The 16,321-nt window shown below is 34.4% G+C and overlaps 1 protein-coding gene and 1 non-coding gene across 2 annotated transcripts in view; both read left to right on the forward strand.

Annotated features, from left to right (window-relative positions):
- WDR64 (WD repeat domain 64) overlaps positions 1–16,321 on the forward strand; it is a 152,668-nt gene that overhangs the window by 87,422 nt on the left and 48,925 nt on the right. The window contains exon 15 of the mRNA XM_059940747.1: positions 1,979–2,155. Within this exon, the coding sequence (XP_059796730.1) occupies positions 1,979–2,155 (177 nt within the window). The remainder of the gene's footprint in view (positions 1–1,978; positions 2,156–16,321) is intronic.
- Positions 7,149–7,254, forward strand: LOC132355140 (U6 spliceosomal RNA). The gene has a single exon (XR_009499542.1). It is a non-coding gene; the product is annotated as a U6 spliceosomal RNA (small nuclear RNA).

Raw genomic sequence — 16,321 nt, forward strand, 5'->3', positions numbered from 1 at the left:
TAGAGTTTTCTCTCTCCTTTTCCCTCATGTCCTTTCCTAGTAAAATTAAATGTTAGTAACTCTAAATCAATCTTTTAAAATATTTTTAAAATTTAGTGCCCTATGAATTTAGAAAGCCTGATAGCCACCTTCCTAAGTGGTTCAGTTGAAACCAGCTAAATTTATTAAAACCACTGTAGTCAATTCATCCCATCAAGGGGGCCCATGACCCTAACTAAGCTATTACTCAGTATATCAATATCAGATCACTATTTGGATATTGCTGAGATTCCTTCTACTCCCACAATGGTGCAAATGCTAACCAAAGAATCAACTAGTATGTGGGAGTACCACTGGCTCATACTTTTGAATTAACATAGATATGAGATAACAGAGATATTAGATCTAAACCTAGAATCATAAAGTTTTTTAAAAAATGGAAGGACTTTTATCCATTAATTAAGGAAAATAAGGCCCCATAAGGATATACACTTTGCCCAAGGTCTCACTAGAACTAAGACTAGAAACACATTGTCATCATGCCTAGACTCATATTCTCCCCACTTTACCACAGCTGCTTTTCAACCAAGGAAGATCCCTGCTCTGCTCACAAAATAACCAATCTTCAAAAATTGGCCTTTATTCCCATATAAAACTTGAAAATTCTAAAGCTAAGAGCATCTCATGAATAACAACCAATTAGAAAACAGAATAAATAAATACAACAGCAAACAAAAATCTAAGGTATCTAAAATAAATCTAACAATAACATACAAGATTTTTGTGTGTGGGGGGGAATCTTGAAGGACATAGAAACACCCTGAATAAATGGAGATATACCATATTCATGGATGGGATATCACAAAGATATCTTTACTACAGTAAAATTAAAAACAAACATTTGCCTTAAAAAACAAAGTAGAAGGACAAGTCACAGACTGAGAAAAGACCACTGCACCCCAGGTAACTGAGAAAAGATTAGGAACCAGAATACCGAAAGAAGATCCACAAATCCAAAAGAAAAAGAAACAGCCCAACAGAAAAATGGACAAAGGACAGATAAGAAAGCTGGATGGCTCACAAATACATGAAAAAAAAAAAAGTTCAACTTATTAAATTAGAAAAATGTGATTAATGTAATTAATAAATTTTAAAATTAATTTTTAAATGTCTTATTTTAAACCCATCAGACAGTCAAAAATAATTATTTAAAAATCAAGTAAAACGAAGTTTTGGCAAGAATGTGAAGAAAGGAGAGCTTTTATTTACTCCTGGTGAAAGTGGAAATGGACGTTACCTTGAAGAGCCACTTGGCAATACCTAATGAAGTTGATGGTGTGCATATCTTACAACTTGGTAATTCTACACCAGACACATGCTCAAGAAAATATGGCACCTGTCCATAAAAAAAAGCAGTGAAAAATTGGCAACAACCTGAACACTCATCAGTAGGAGAATGGATAAGTAAATTGTAGTATATTCATACAATACTATAAAGCAGTTAAAAATAAATGAACTAGAGCTCCATGTAATAACTTGTATAAATCTCAAAAATATAATATTAAGTGAAACAAGCAAGTTGAAGCAGAATCCATACAGTTTGATAACATTTATAAAAAGTTAGAAGCCTGGAAGCAATATCATGTAACATATATATTGGGTTGGCCAGAAAGATGTTAAGATGCTACAGAAAAACCCGAATGAACTTTTTGGCCAACCCAATATATATGACTAAAACCTGAATATGGGGTGTGTGTGTGTGTGTATGTATATATATACATAAACTTTCATGACTAAAACCATATTCAGGTTACTCGTTACCTCTGGAGAGTAAAGAAGAAAGAGGAATTATATTAGGGAGGGATAGATGGTGCTTAAGATATGATAAAGCTGAGTGGTGGGTATATCAGTTTGCTCTATTTTTCTCTGTATCTTTAAAACAGCTCAAAATAAAACAGTTAATTGAATTTTTCATGTACTCACTGGATTTCTCTTAAAGGGTAAGGAAGATGATATTTACCTTGCGGTGATATGGGAGCTGCCTGATGTTGTGCCTGTCCTACAAAATGGGAATCGTATTGTGCATCTAAGGATGTCTGCTAAAGATAGGAATATGGCTATTCCTTTCCCAGATGTGGAGTTGATAGTGGAGAAAAACTTTTCTCAACATGTTGATGTAAGTTTTTTTCTTGATTTGTTTTCCTTTTTATTATGAAAATTTACAAACATATATAAAAGTAGAGAAAATAATACAATGAACTTTTATGTATTATCACCCAGCTTCAAAAATTATCTGTGCATGGTCGAACTTATTTCTCGTTATTCCTGCCACTTTCCCACGACCACTGTCAATGGATGGATTATTCTGAAGCAAATCCCAGACATTGTGTAATTTCATCCCTAAATATTTCAGTATGTATCTCTAAATGGTAATGACTCAAAACCAAAACAAAACAATGGTACCATTATTTTCTAAAATAATTTACAAGAAGTCTTTAATATAATCACATCACATTTTTCAGTTTTCCCAGATTTTATCATACATATGTATTTCTTACAGTTTGTTTCAGCCAGAATGTAATCAAGGCGCATTTGTTGCATTTGGTTGATAAGTCTCTTCAGTCTCTTTTAATCTATAATTATCTTTCCATATCTCTTTTTTTCCCCTTGCAAATTATTTCTTGAAGATATTGGACAATTGGTGCCTGGTTTCTCATTTTCCAGATTTTGCTGATTGCACCTTTGTGGTGAATTTTAAAAGTTCTTCTTTACTTCCTTTAACCTGGTAGTTATATCTGGTGCATGCAGCTTTGATTAAAAAAAAAAATAAGACTCTATAGTACATGGAGGTCACTACAGTACATGATGTCATGTACTTCCATCAAAATTCACATTATACTGTTCTCTTCTTTTGGAGCAGCCATTGATGACCACTACCTAGGTTTATTATTTCATTCAGAGTTGCCATCTTAATATTCTGATTCATTTATTAGCTGGAATGTGTCTTTAAAGAAAAACTGTTATCACCGGTTTGCAGGGCAGAAATAGAGACACAGATGTAGAGAACAAACGTATGGACACTAAAGGGGAAAAGTGTGGGTGGATGAATTGGGAGATTGGGATTGACATATATACACTAATATGTGTAAAATGGATAATTAATAAGAACCTGCTGTATAAAAAAATAAATAAAATAAAATTCAAAAATTCAAAAAAGAAAAACTATTATCAACTATTTGGTTACACTGAGGCACAGTTCAGATAGGAAATCAAAGTAACTGATTGATTCTTTCCTTACATTTATCAGTTTTCAAAATAAGAAATTTGGTTCCTCAGCATCCTCCAAAAAAGTGGTCAATGGATTTTATTTGTTTAGTATCATTATCAAATCATAAATTTAAATATTCTTGATTTGTTTTAGTCTATTGCATTATTAATTAATTCTCAAATCATCCCATCTCAAGCTAGTTGGACACTTTTCAGGCTTCTGAGTTCTTCTGACATGACTCTAGTAGTTCTGGATAGCTTCCAGGTGTGACAAGTTTCCAGGCTTATTTTGTTAATTTCTTGTTCCAGATCTAAAATCCACCATTTTACCAAGAAATCCTAGTTCTTTTAGTGAGATTAATCATTAAAATAGTATTAAGAAACTACAAACTGAGTTTTAGAGATGCTTATTGTCACTAGATTGATCCTTGTTTTTAGAACTTTTCAATGGACAGAGCTAGGAAAAAAATTTAAGAGAAAATACATCTTTAGCTTGTACTGATATTCCCATTCATATTTAAAATAACATGGCATTACTGATTTTATTTTTGTTATCTTTTTCTCTCACAGAAAATCTCTGTTTCTAATGACATTAACATAATTACTTACTTGCTTTATCCTATTATTTACATAATATATCTTATATAATACATAGGGTTTTATGTCATAGTATATTGTATTATAGTACATTATATTATAGTATGTTAGATTATAGTTTTGGAAAAAAATAAAATAACTAGAAATATGATAGCTGAAACAATTATCTTATTTTCTTTGTAGTTTCTGTCCTTAGAGTACATATCTCTTGGAATATGCAATCAAATTACTATGCTTTAAAATTACTTGAAATAATTTTTTGTGCCACCAACGCTATACACAACAAAGTTTATTGCATTTTTAATGTATTGCTTTTTAAAAATTTAATTTTGTCTAATTATTATGCAAAACATTTAAATAGATTTTAAATCAGATCTTCAAAACAAGATTTATTCTAACTTGCATTCCTGTCCCTTCTATTCTTTTCCTAATTTATAGTTAACCTTTTGTTTTTAAGTTTTTGATTTATGCTTCCAATGTTGTTTTTTAAAAATATAATCTAATACTTATCCTTATGTGTATCCCCTCACCCCTTCTTAAGCAAGAGTTAAGATACTGTACATATTCTTATATTCCTTGCTTACTTTATTTAATAATATACCCTGGAGATCATTATAAACAGTATATAGAAATGTTCATCTTTTTAAAATTAAGGTAAAATACACATAACATGAAATTTACCATATTAACCATTTTTAGTTATAGAGTTCAGTGGTATTACGTACATTCATATTGTGTGCAACCCTCATCACCCAGAGAACTCTTTTCATCTTGCAAAACCAAAACTCTATACCCATTAAACAATAACTCCCCATTCCCCCCTCCTCCAGCCCCTGACATCCACCATTCTACATTCTGTCTCTATGACTCTGACTACCCTAGGTACCACATGTAAGTGGAATTATACCATATTTGTCCTTTTGTGACTGGTTTGTTTCACTTAGCATAATGTCCTCAAGGTTCATTTATGTTGGAGCATATGTCAGAATGTTCTTCCTTTTTAAGCCTAAATAATATTCCATTGTATGTATATACCACATATTATTTATCAATTCACCCATTGGTGGACATTTAGGTTGCTTCCACATTTTGGCTACTGCAGATATGAACATGGTTGTACAGATATTTCATCTTTCTTTTTGAAAGCTCTATGTTATTTCAGTTAGTTGGATGTACCATAGTTTGTTCAACTAGTCCCCTATGAGTTAACATTTGGGTGGTTTCCAATTTTTTTCCAGTTATAAATAGTGCTGTAACAAATAGCCTTATGCATACATCATTTCAAATTTTTGAATCTTTAAAATAGATTCCTAGAAGAGATATTGCTGCATCAAAAAGTAAATGCCAAATTCTCCCCTACATCAGTTACACAATTTTATATTCCCACTAACAACATATGCGAGTGCCTACTTCCCCACAGCTTCACCAAGAGTGTACAGTGTCAAACTTTTAGATTTGTTCAAATATCATAGGTGGAAATTGTAACTTGGTATGTTTTATTTTCCTTTTCTATTGTAATGAATAAGTGGAGCATATTCTTATGTATATGCATCACTTGTCTATTCTTTGTCTATTTTTCTTTCTAGGTTGCTCTTTTCTAATGTTTTAAAAAGTTCTTATATATTAGGAATATAAGAATACACACACACGTGTATAAATAATTAGGAATATGCATTAGGAATATTAGTCCTTTGTGATAGAAGTTCCAAATATTTTTTCCCAGTTTCTTATTTGTGTTTTCATTTTGTGTATGGTCATTTTTGCCATGGCAATTCTAACTTCTGAGCAGCTGGGTGTAGATGAGGTTCAACAGTTTATCAGAAACTACTCTTGGATATAATCACAAATATTCTTCAGGCTCCACTCAGGGAATCCAATAGTATTTCATGTTCGCATCTATCTAAAAATAGCTAGGTGTTTTAACTTCTCCAAGATTTTGATAAAAAGGGTAAGTTTGGGGTCATATCAAGAGGTCACAAAATTGTTGTTCACTTTTTCTGGCTAATTATTATTCCACCATTTTTACATTATATAATCTTAACTAGATTTTCCAATGTCAGTTAATAAAATTTCAGTTTTTTGTTTTTACGGTGTTTTTTTTTTTAAGCTTCCTATCTTGCTCTGGTGACATCACTTGGTTAATTTTTTTCTTGCTGCTCTAATTTTTGTTTTAAAAATCTAAATAAGGAAAATATATCATCAGACTATTTTTTTTACAGGATATTCTCTGAATTTCAAAATTGTAAGTAGACTGAAAGGAATCAATCTTGTCTTCCACACAGATGGAATACAAGTCCTTAACAGTAGATCCTCAGAGTTACAGAACCAGAGCCCTTAACCTGGGATTTTTGGATAATCTGTTCATAGGTGGACTTCCAGGGATCTAAAAAGCCTCTGCAATTATATACAAAACTTCTCTTCTGAAGAGGGCATGGTTCATAAGTTTTTCTTTCTCAACATTTTATTATGAAAAATTTCAAAAATATAGAACAGTTGACAGTGTTACCCTCCACTTAAAATTTACTCTTAACATTTTGCAATATTTGCCTCATTGCAGATGTATTCATATATCCATCCTTTATTCACCCTTCAATCCACCTTATTTTAAAAATGTATTTCAAAGTAAGATGAAGATATCAGTACATATCACCCCCAAACACTTCAGTACATATATCTTTAACTAGAGTTCACTCTTTGTTTATGGTGATGTGTTTTTAGTGAAATTTACAAACAATAAAATGCACAGAATTTAAGTATGCTATTCAATGAATTTGAATAGGAATATACACATCCAAACCCTTATCAAGATATAAAAAAAAAACACTTTGATGCCCCTGCCCATCAATACTTGCCCCTCACTGAAAGACAACTACTGTTCTAATTTTTTTCACCATAGATTTGTTTTTCCTTGTTCTAGAATGTCATGTAAGTGAAATCATACAGTATATATTTAAAGTTTATTTAATTTAATATGTTTTTTAGATTTGTCTATGTCATTGTATATATCAATAGCACTTTTTATTGAACACCTACTATGTGTCAAGCACTATTCTTAGCATTAGGAATGCAAAGTTTAATGAGGTATGGTACCTGCACTACTGCATTATAGGATTGTAGCAGAGAACTTGGAGGGTTGAGCCAGGGTGCAGGGGTGAAAGAAGAGGAGGTTCCTGATTAAGAGAGTTGCTGAATTAGTTCTTTAAGAACTATCAAGAGTTAGCTTGGCCCAGAAAGGGAGTTTCTAAGGGGAGTTGAGAAGACAAAGTGAATCCCAAGGGGAGGAGTAACATGGAAAAATTGTCACAGTGCTTGCTTGGCAGCACATATACTAAAATTGGAATGATACAGAGAAGATTAGCATGGCCCCTGCACAAGGATGACATGCAAATTCATAAAGAGTTCCATATTTTTCACAGAATACACATTCTTTTCAAGTGCACATGGAACATTCTCTAGGACTGACCACATACTAGGGCACAAAACAAGCCTCAACAAATTTAAGAGTATAGAAGTTATCTTAAACATCTTCTCTGACCACAACATCATGAAACTAGAAATTAACCACAGAAAAAGAAATGAGAAAAAAGCAATTACATGGAGGCTAAACAAAATGCTACTAAAAAACCAATGGCTCAATGATGAAATCAAAGAGGAAACTTAAAAATACGTTGAGACAAATAACAATGAAAACTCAACCATACAAATCTATGGGATGCAGCACAAAGAGTTATTAGAGGGAAGTTCAGAGTAATACAGGCCTTCATCAAAAAAACAAGAAAAATCTCAAATCACCTAACCTACCATTTAAAAGAATTAGAAAAAGAAGAACAAACAACACCTAAAGTCAGCAAAAGGAAGGAAATAATAAAGATCAGAAAGGAAATAAATAAAGTAGAGGCTAAAAAAACAACAGAAAAAGTGTATAAAACCAAGAGGTGGTTCTTTGAAAGGATAAACAAGATTGACAAACCTCTGGCCAGACTCACCAAGAAAAAAAGAGAGAGAACACAGATATATAAAATAAGAAATGAAAAAGGAGACATAACAACAGATACCACAGAAATACAAAAAAACATAAGGGAATGCTACAAATAATTGTATGTCAACAAATTCAATAACCTAGAAGAAATGGACAAGTTTCTAGAAGCATACAGTCCACCAAAATTGAATCAAGAATAAATAGATAGGGACTTCCCTGGTGGCGCAGTTGTTAAGAATCCACCTGCCAATGCAGGGGACATGGGTTCGATCCCTGGTCCAGGAAGATCCCACATGCTGTGGAGCAACTAAGCCTGTGTACCACAACTACTGAGCCCATGCGCTGCAACTACTGAAGCCCACGTGCTCTAGGGCCCACGTGCCACAACTACTGAAGCCCACATGCCTAGAGTCCGTGCTCCACAACAAGAGAAGCCACCACAATGAGAAGCCCATGCACCACAACGAAGAGTAGCCCTCACTCACTGCAACTAGAGAAAGCCCGCATGTAGCAATGAAGACCCAACGCAGCCAAAAAGTAAATAAAATTTTAAAAAAAGAATAAATAGATAATTTGAACAGACTGATCACTACAACTGAAATAGAATCTGTAATTTTAAAACTCATTACAAACAAAAGTCCAGGACCAGATGTTTTCACAGGCGAATTCTACCAAACATACAAAGGAGAACTTATACCAATCTTTCTCAAATTCTTCCAAAAAAATTGAAGAGGAGGGAACACTCCCAAGGACATTCTATGAAGCCACCATCACCCTGATACCAAAATCAGACAAAGATACCACCAAAAAGGAAAATTACAGGCTAATATCTTTGATGAATATAGATGCAAATATTGTCAGCAAAATATTAGCAAACTGAATCCAACAACACATAAACAAGATCATACACCACAACCAAGTGGAATTCATCCCAAGTTCACAAGGATGGTTCAACATACACAATTCAATCAATGTAATACACTACATCAACAAAATAAAAGACAAAAACCACATGATCATCTCAATAGATGCAGAAAAATGCCTTTGACAAAATTCAACATCTATTCATGATTAAAACTCTTACCAAAGTGGGTATAGAGGGAACATATCTCAAAATAGTGAAAGCTATTTATGACAAACCCACAGCCACTATAATACTCAACGGTGAAAAGATGAAAGCCTTCCCACTAAAATCTGGAACAAGACAAGGATGCCCACTCTCACCACTGCTCTTCAGTATAGTATTGGAAGTCCTAGCCATAGCAATCATACAAGAAAAAAAAATGTATCCAAATTGGAAGGAAAAAGGTACAATTGTCATTATATGTAGTTGATAAGGATACAAGATTAACATACAGAAATCAGTTGCATTTCTTTACACCAACAATGAAATATTAAAAAGGGAATGTTAAAAAAACAATGTCTTTTAAAATCACAACACAAAAAATAAAATACTTAGGAATAAACCTCACTAAGGAGGTGTAAGATTTATATGCTGAGAACTATAAAACATTAATACAGGAAATAAAAGAGGATTCAAAGAAATGGAAAGATATCCCATGTTCTTGGATTGGAAGAATTAATACTGTTAAAATGGCCATACTACCCAAAGTAATCTACAGATTTAATGTTATCCTTATCAAATTACCCACAACATGTTTCACAGAACTAGAACAAATAATCCTAAAATTCATATGGTACCATAAAAGACCCAGAATAGCCAAAGCAATCCTGAAGAAAAAGAACAAAGCAGGAGGCATAACCATCCAAGACTTCAGACAATACTACAAAGCTACAGTAATCAAAACAATGTGCTATTGGCAGAAAAACAGACATATGGATCAATGGGACAGAATAGAGAGCTCAGAAATAAACCCACTCACCTACGGTCAATTAATCTTCAACAAAGAAGGCAAGAATATACAGTGGATAAAGATAGTCTCTTCAGCAAGTGATGTTGGGAAAGTTGGACAGCCACATGTAAATCAATGAACTTAGAACACACCCTCTCACCATACACAAAAATAAACTCAAAATGGCTTAAAGACTTAAACATATAAGACATGACACCATAAAGCTCCTAGAAGAGAACATAAGCAAAACATTCTCTGACATAAATCATAACAATGTTTTCTTAGGTCAGTCTCCCAAGGCAATAGAAAAAAAAAATGAAAGTAAACTAATGGGACCTAATCAAACTTACAAGCTTTTGCACAGTAAAGGAAACCACAAACAAAATGAAAAGACAACCTACAGAATAGGAGAAAATATTTGAAAATGATGAAACTGACAAGGGCTTAATTCCCCAAATATACAAACAGCTCATACAGGTCAATATAAAAAAAAAAAAATCAAAAAATGGGTAGAAGACTTTAATAGACATTTCTCCAAAGAAGACATACAAATGGACAATAGACACATGAAAAGATGCTCAACATTGTTAATTATTAGAGAAATGAAAATCAAAACTACAATGAGGTACCACCTCATGCCAGCCAGAATGGCCATCATTAAAAAATCTACAAAAAACAAATGCTGGAGAGGGTGTGGAGAAAAGGGAACCCTCGTACAATGTTGGTGGGAATGTAAGTTGGTACAGCCACTGTGGAAAACAGTATGGAGGTTCTTCAGAAAACTGAAAATAGAATTACCATATGATCCAGCAATCCCACTCTTGGGCATATATCCAGACAAAACTGTAATTCAAAAAGATACATGCACTCCAATGTTCATTGCAGCACTGTTTACAAGAGCCAAGACATGGAAACAACCTAAATGTCCATTGACAGATGAATGGATAAAGAAGATGTGGTAGATATATACGATGGAATATTACTCAGCCATTAAAAAGAATGAAATAATGCCTTTTGCAGCAACATGGATGCAACTAGAGATTATCATACTAAGTGAAGTAAGTCAGAAAAAGACAAATACCACATGAATCACTTATATGTGGAATCTATAATGACACAAATGAAACTTTGTATGAAACAGAAACAGAATCAGAGGCATAGAGAATAGACTGGTGGTTGCCAAGGGGAAGGGGAGTGGGAGAGGGTTGGGTGAGAGTTTGGGATTAGCAGATGCATTCTATATTATATAGAGAATGTATAAAAAACAAGGTCCTACTGTATAGCACAGGGAACTATATTCAATATCCTGTGATAAACCATAATGGAAAAGAATATGAAAAAGAATATATATATATCACTTTGCTGTACACCAGAAACTAACACAACATTGTAAATCAACTATACTTCAATTTTTTTAAAAAGCCCTAAAGAAAGACAAAGAAGGATCAATGCAAGAAGAGGATATCACACTCAACATATATGCACCCAGTATAGGGGCACCTAAATACATAAAACAAACACTAACAGAGATAAAGGGAGAAATTGACAGGAATACAGTAATAGTAGTTGACTTTAATGCTGACTGCAATGGACAGATCTTCCAGACAGAAAATCAGCAAGCAGCAAAGACCCTAAAGTGTACAGTCCCTTTGCTGTACAGTAGTAATGAACACAATATTGTAATTCAACTATACTTCAATAAAAAAATAAATTTAAAAAATCACAGTGGTAAGAAATTGCATGGTTTTCTAGGGATAGCTACAAGTATTTCAGTGTGCCTGAAATAAGTGGTAGAAGACGGAGACAGAGAGGTAGAGACTGGATCATTCTCAGTGTTATTAAGGAGATTGAATATCCTATAAGAAATGGAAAACAATTGAAAGGCTTTAAATGAGAAATGTCATGATCAGATTTGTGTTGTGGTAGCAGCTTTGATGCAGCTTTAATGGCAGATTGAAATGGACGAGACTAAATGCAGAAGATTCAGGTAATAAGGTACCATTTTAGTTAAAAGATATAAGACCATGATAGTGGGGATGGTAGAAGGAGAGGTTTCCAAAAATATTTAGGTGATAAAAGTAGCAGAACTTGCAATTGATTAGTTAGTGATGGATACCATGCAGTCAGGAGAAGGTCCTGAGAGAGAAAAAGGAATCAATACAGCTCCAAGATTTCTAACTTGCGTGATGCATTAGGAAGTGGTGCTACCCAATAAGATATAGAATAGAACGAAGGAACATGCTTAAAGAAGGTGATAAGTTAGACATAGTAACTTTGAGATACTTGTAATTTTTCTAAGTAATTAGATATATAAGCCTGAAGCTTGTGGGAGAGGACTGGACTAGATTATTAGGTCATTAACATAAGAGGATGATTATTAAAACATAAGAGGATGAGATTGCCCAGAGAGAGTTAGAAAAAATGAAAAAGGAAATGGGCAGGAGGTAAACCCTAAGGATATAAATATTTAAAATGTTGGTAGAGTAAGAAGGTACTGAGTGAGAAACCGAAAATGAAGGATCATATAGACACAAGCAAAACCAAGAAAGTCCAGTGCCAAGAATGTCAAGAGAGTGAGAAGTTTCAGGAAAGAGAGAGCAATTGACAGTGATAAGAATAGACCTCTAATCTTATTTAGATGTTCCCAAGTCTTGCCTATATCTCTGATATAGCACTTTCATATTGTACAGTAATCAGGAGCAGTTTTTTCAGGATTACTTGAGATACTGCCTCCCAGGCTTGAAGTCCTCAGTTATGTCCACCAAATAAAACATAACTCTTAACTTTTAGGTTGTGTCTATATTTTTTTAGTCGACATTTATGGCGACCATGGGTAAGGGACCCAGAGCTGATTTCTTTCCTTCACCTGAACTCTACGAGGATCTGGAGCCTTGGTACCAGCAGAGGCCTCGTGCCTATTCACATCCTCGGGGAGTCCAGAAGAATTCGGATGAGCCTCTCCTGGTTCTAGGCTCTCCCGTTATTGGTTGATGATCCTAAGTTTCATTTGGTGGTGTTAAACTCCTCTCTGGAGGAGTAGGTTACCCTTGAAACTTAGTTTCAAGAAGAGGTGCCTGGGTTACCCTCAGTGTAAAAGGCACTGGGAAGATTTTTGCTCAGTTTAGACACTGAGTGGTTTATCCTCAGTTTAAAGACTGGGAAGACTTTGCTCAGTTAAACACTGAGTAAGGTTGGACTGGACTGAGTAATTACGGGGAAGACTGGCCTGTCATTTTTCCTTGAATTGGCTACCTTAATAGAGTTTGTTGAAATAAAACAGAAATCTTATGAGAGCTTCTGAACTCTGAAGAACAGACTGTCTCCTCCTGGCCGGCAACAGCTTTCTCAGGTGAGTGAGAAACTTGCAGGAATGGTGGAGGCAAGTCCATGCAGCTGTCCTATAGGGAAACCCACTAATTTAATTAACAACCTGCTCAACCCGGGATGTGAATAAGAACTGGCCATCCCGTGATCTGAGCACCCATGGTGGTCTTATATGCCACCAGGAGAACCTGAGAAATGTGAGAGGGGGCTGAAACAACTCTGGTGCAAAAGCCTATAGGAGTTAAGATCTCAGGAAGCAATTGGCCCACCACATGATCATCACGATCATCACACTGCACATGATCATCACTAGCAATTTTTATTTCAACAAATTGACCTCAGAAGGGAAATATAGCTTTCAGAACAAAAGAGAAAGGACGACAGATTGCCAGCCTCCAACTAATACCCCCAGCCAGGTTTACGTATGTACAAAACTTACAAGTACTTACTTAACTGGGAATTAAAGGAAATCTTACCCTAAAAATAAGGGGGCTCCTTTATGGCATATGAAGTTAAGTTTAAAAAGCCGGCTTGATAAAAGTATCTTTTCAGAGTTCTGACTTTAAACAAAGGCCTTCTAGGGGGAACTTGCATTTCTCTTTCTGTATCTTAGAGATGTAAATGTTCTAGCTGATCTTCCTAGAGCATTCTGTGTGTGTGTGTGTGTGTTTGAAAACCTGACCTCTGCCATATTGTTTCTGAGAGTAAACTTTCTGGATCTTACTTAGTTGACATCTTTCTCCACTCTCTTATAGGGAAGCCTCTTGCATCTTATTGGTTTGAATCACTATTATAATATTTCATTAATGGCCAAATGATGGATCCTTTAAATTGGAGAAACTTCTAAATTGGTGGATTTTCTAGAGTGCTCTCATTATAAACAGCTGTTTTATTGGTACCTATAAAAACAAAAATCAAATTAAAGGTGGAAGAAAGAAATATATCTAATGGTCAACCTAAGAACTTCCTTAGCTTGAGTCAAACAAAGAAAAACATTTGGGAAGCTTTATTTGTAGTCTTTGCTTCCCCTCAATAGCTCTTACAGATGTTAATAAAAACACTGGAATAAATTAATGTTAACAGGAAAAAAACATGTAAGAAACTCTAGATACTTTTTCCAGCAAGGTAGAAACTTTAAAAAAGACATCTCAAATGAATAAAGAAATCTTTAGATAGTTATTTAAAATGGGATAAATAAAATGAATATTTATGTGATTACCTAAGGTTAAATGGGCCAAAAAGGACTCCCTACAGGTCCTCAACATTAAAAGCCAACAAGTCTACTTACCCCAGTTTAAAATATACATATATTAAGAGCTGAAAAAAATTTACACTGAGATATCTGACCAGCAAGTATTTGGGGCAACAGTTGGGCCAAAGCACCTGAGTTCCTTGGCTCAACCCACTCTGGGGATCCCAGAGCCTTTTATATAAAAATAGATAAAATGGGAAGGGAATAAAAAGAAAGAAAAACTTCTAGAACACCTCCTGTAAGATCAAAGTTTGTTGATTGGATCCTAATGAAAACTAAAGGTATAAAAAGTGACAGAATTGAGATGAAAGTGTATAAAATTGATATATTTAAATGGGCTTTATATAAGATGGTTATATCTCTTTGTTTAATTATATTGTGGGATAGGCATGTTTCACTGGGGAATGCTTCCTCTGTGTGGTATTGAAATCACTAGGTTGTGTTTCAGGGGGCTCTGAAGAGCTCCAGTTCTTTATGGCTCAGTGCAGAAAGAATTTAGTGAGAGGCAAAGTGATAGATAAGATGTGATTTATTAGCATAGGAAGGTTGTGAGGCTTACAAATGGGTGGGTGAGAGAGTGCTGCCCCGAGAACATAGTGGGCTACAGTTTTATAATCCAAGAAAAAATAGCGAGGGGGAAAAGACCAACTTATTCCTCATTCTTGAGTAGACATCAAGCTGCCATCATCAGCTCCTCCTCCAGGTTGGGCAGGGGAGTTTTCTTGTCCCTACATGGTCAAGCTGGGACTGTCATGGCACTATGGAAAAATTATTTCAGGTCTCAGTACAATGAAGGTCTTTCACTTTGAAATGTCACCTTTCCATAAATTATTGTTTTTTATGTGTGCAGAGAACATGTCCCAGGGATTATTAACTTACTGAGCTTGCTGGGCAAGATGTGGGTCTCATGCCACAATTGTTTTATTGTTTTGGGGCATGTCTCATGCTTCTGCTGCATGGTTTTTTTGCTAAGCAAGCCTGACTGGTTTTGTGGTTAAGCAAACCCACTTTCTTGAGTGATCATCAACTTACAGGGGTCCCCCATATTTTTTCTTTACTTACAATCCCCTAGTGGGATTAACTATTTAATCACCTAGTTTGTCCCTTTACTCTGTCCCTATCAGTATTATAAGACAAGGCAGATAGATCTGCCCCTCAGGAAATATTAATTGAACATACTAAAGGAAACCAATAGGGGTACCTGAGCCATACAAAAAGTAAAACCTGGAAACTAACATTCAAGGGCTAATAAAAATAAAAATAGTGATTTTGCTCTGGGTTTAACTTGTAAACTCAGAAAGAAGGTCTTTGCTGAATGCCTTATACAAGCTTGTGAATGTATGATAAACTAAACTCTAATGCTTTAGAACATAGAGCTCATAAATTTCAGTTTAGTTAGAAATCTTCTCACTGATATAAAATATAGCTGGGGAAGTCAATCTTTTAGTATCCTTTAGGTGACAGACCTGTTCTTTGGGGAATTAAAAGCAACTGTCTTTCTCTTGCAGATCTTTACAAACCAGAATGTAAATTCAGGTCACAAGGACCTGAGACTGAGCCTAATTAGTTCAATCAGGCAGAACCTGACACCAAGGGGAAAAAAATGACAAAGTGGCAGTTTTAAAATTCAAACCAAACTTTACAAATAGTAAAGCCTTAGTCATCTGAGCAAACAACTTTAATGTCTTCCAACTGTTCTTTGTAAACTAGTAAGTTTATATTGTAATACCTGATTCATAACTGGTTTTTTTGTTTTATTTATTTATTTTTTAGTGAAGCCATGACATCTCTAGTTTTGCCTGTTTATACGTCTGTGTACACATTATACATATGAGATATCTCTACCTCTGGAAGGTATTTTCAGAACTGAATTTATAAAGAGCTCAATTTTAAAGTAAGCACATACAAATTAAATAGGAAAGAAACTGGCTAACATGACTTTCAGGTTCATGTGAACTGGGAAATATTCAATATTAAGTTGATACCTGGTATTAAAGTTAAAATCTGTTGATCTAATAGACATGTCTTTAGAGTCATCAACATTAAGTATAATATTTTATTGTGCCTAGG

The sequence above is a fragment of the Balaenoptera ricei genome, chromosome 1, assembly GCF_028023285.1.
Source record: "Balaenoptera ricei isolate mBalRic1 chromosome 1, mBalRic1.hap2, whole genome shotgun sequence".
In the NCBI taxonomy this organism is placed as follows: domain Eukaryota; kingdom Metazoa; phylum Chordata; class Mammalia; order Artiodactyla; family Balaenopteridae; genus Balaenoptera; species Balaenoptera ricei.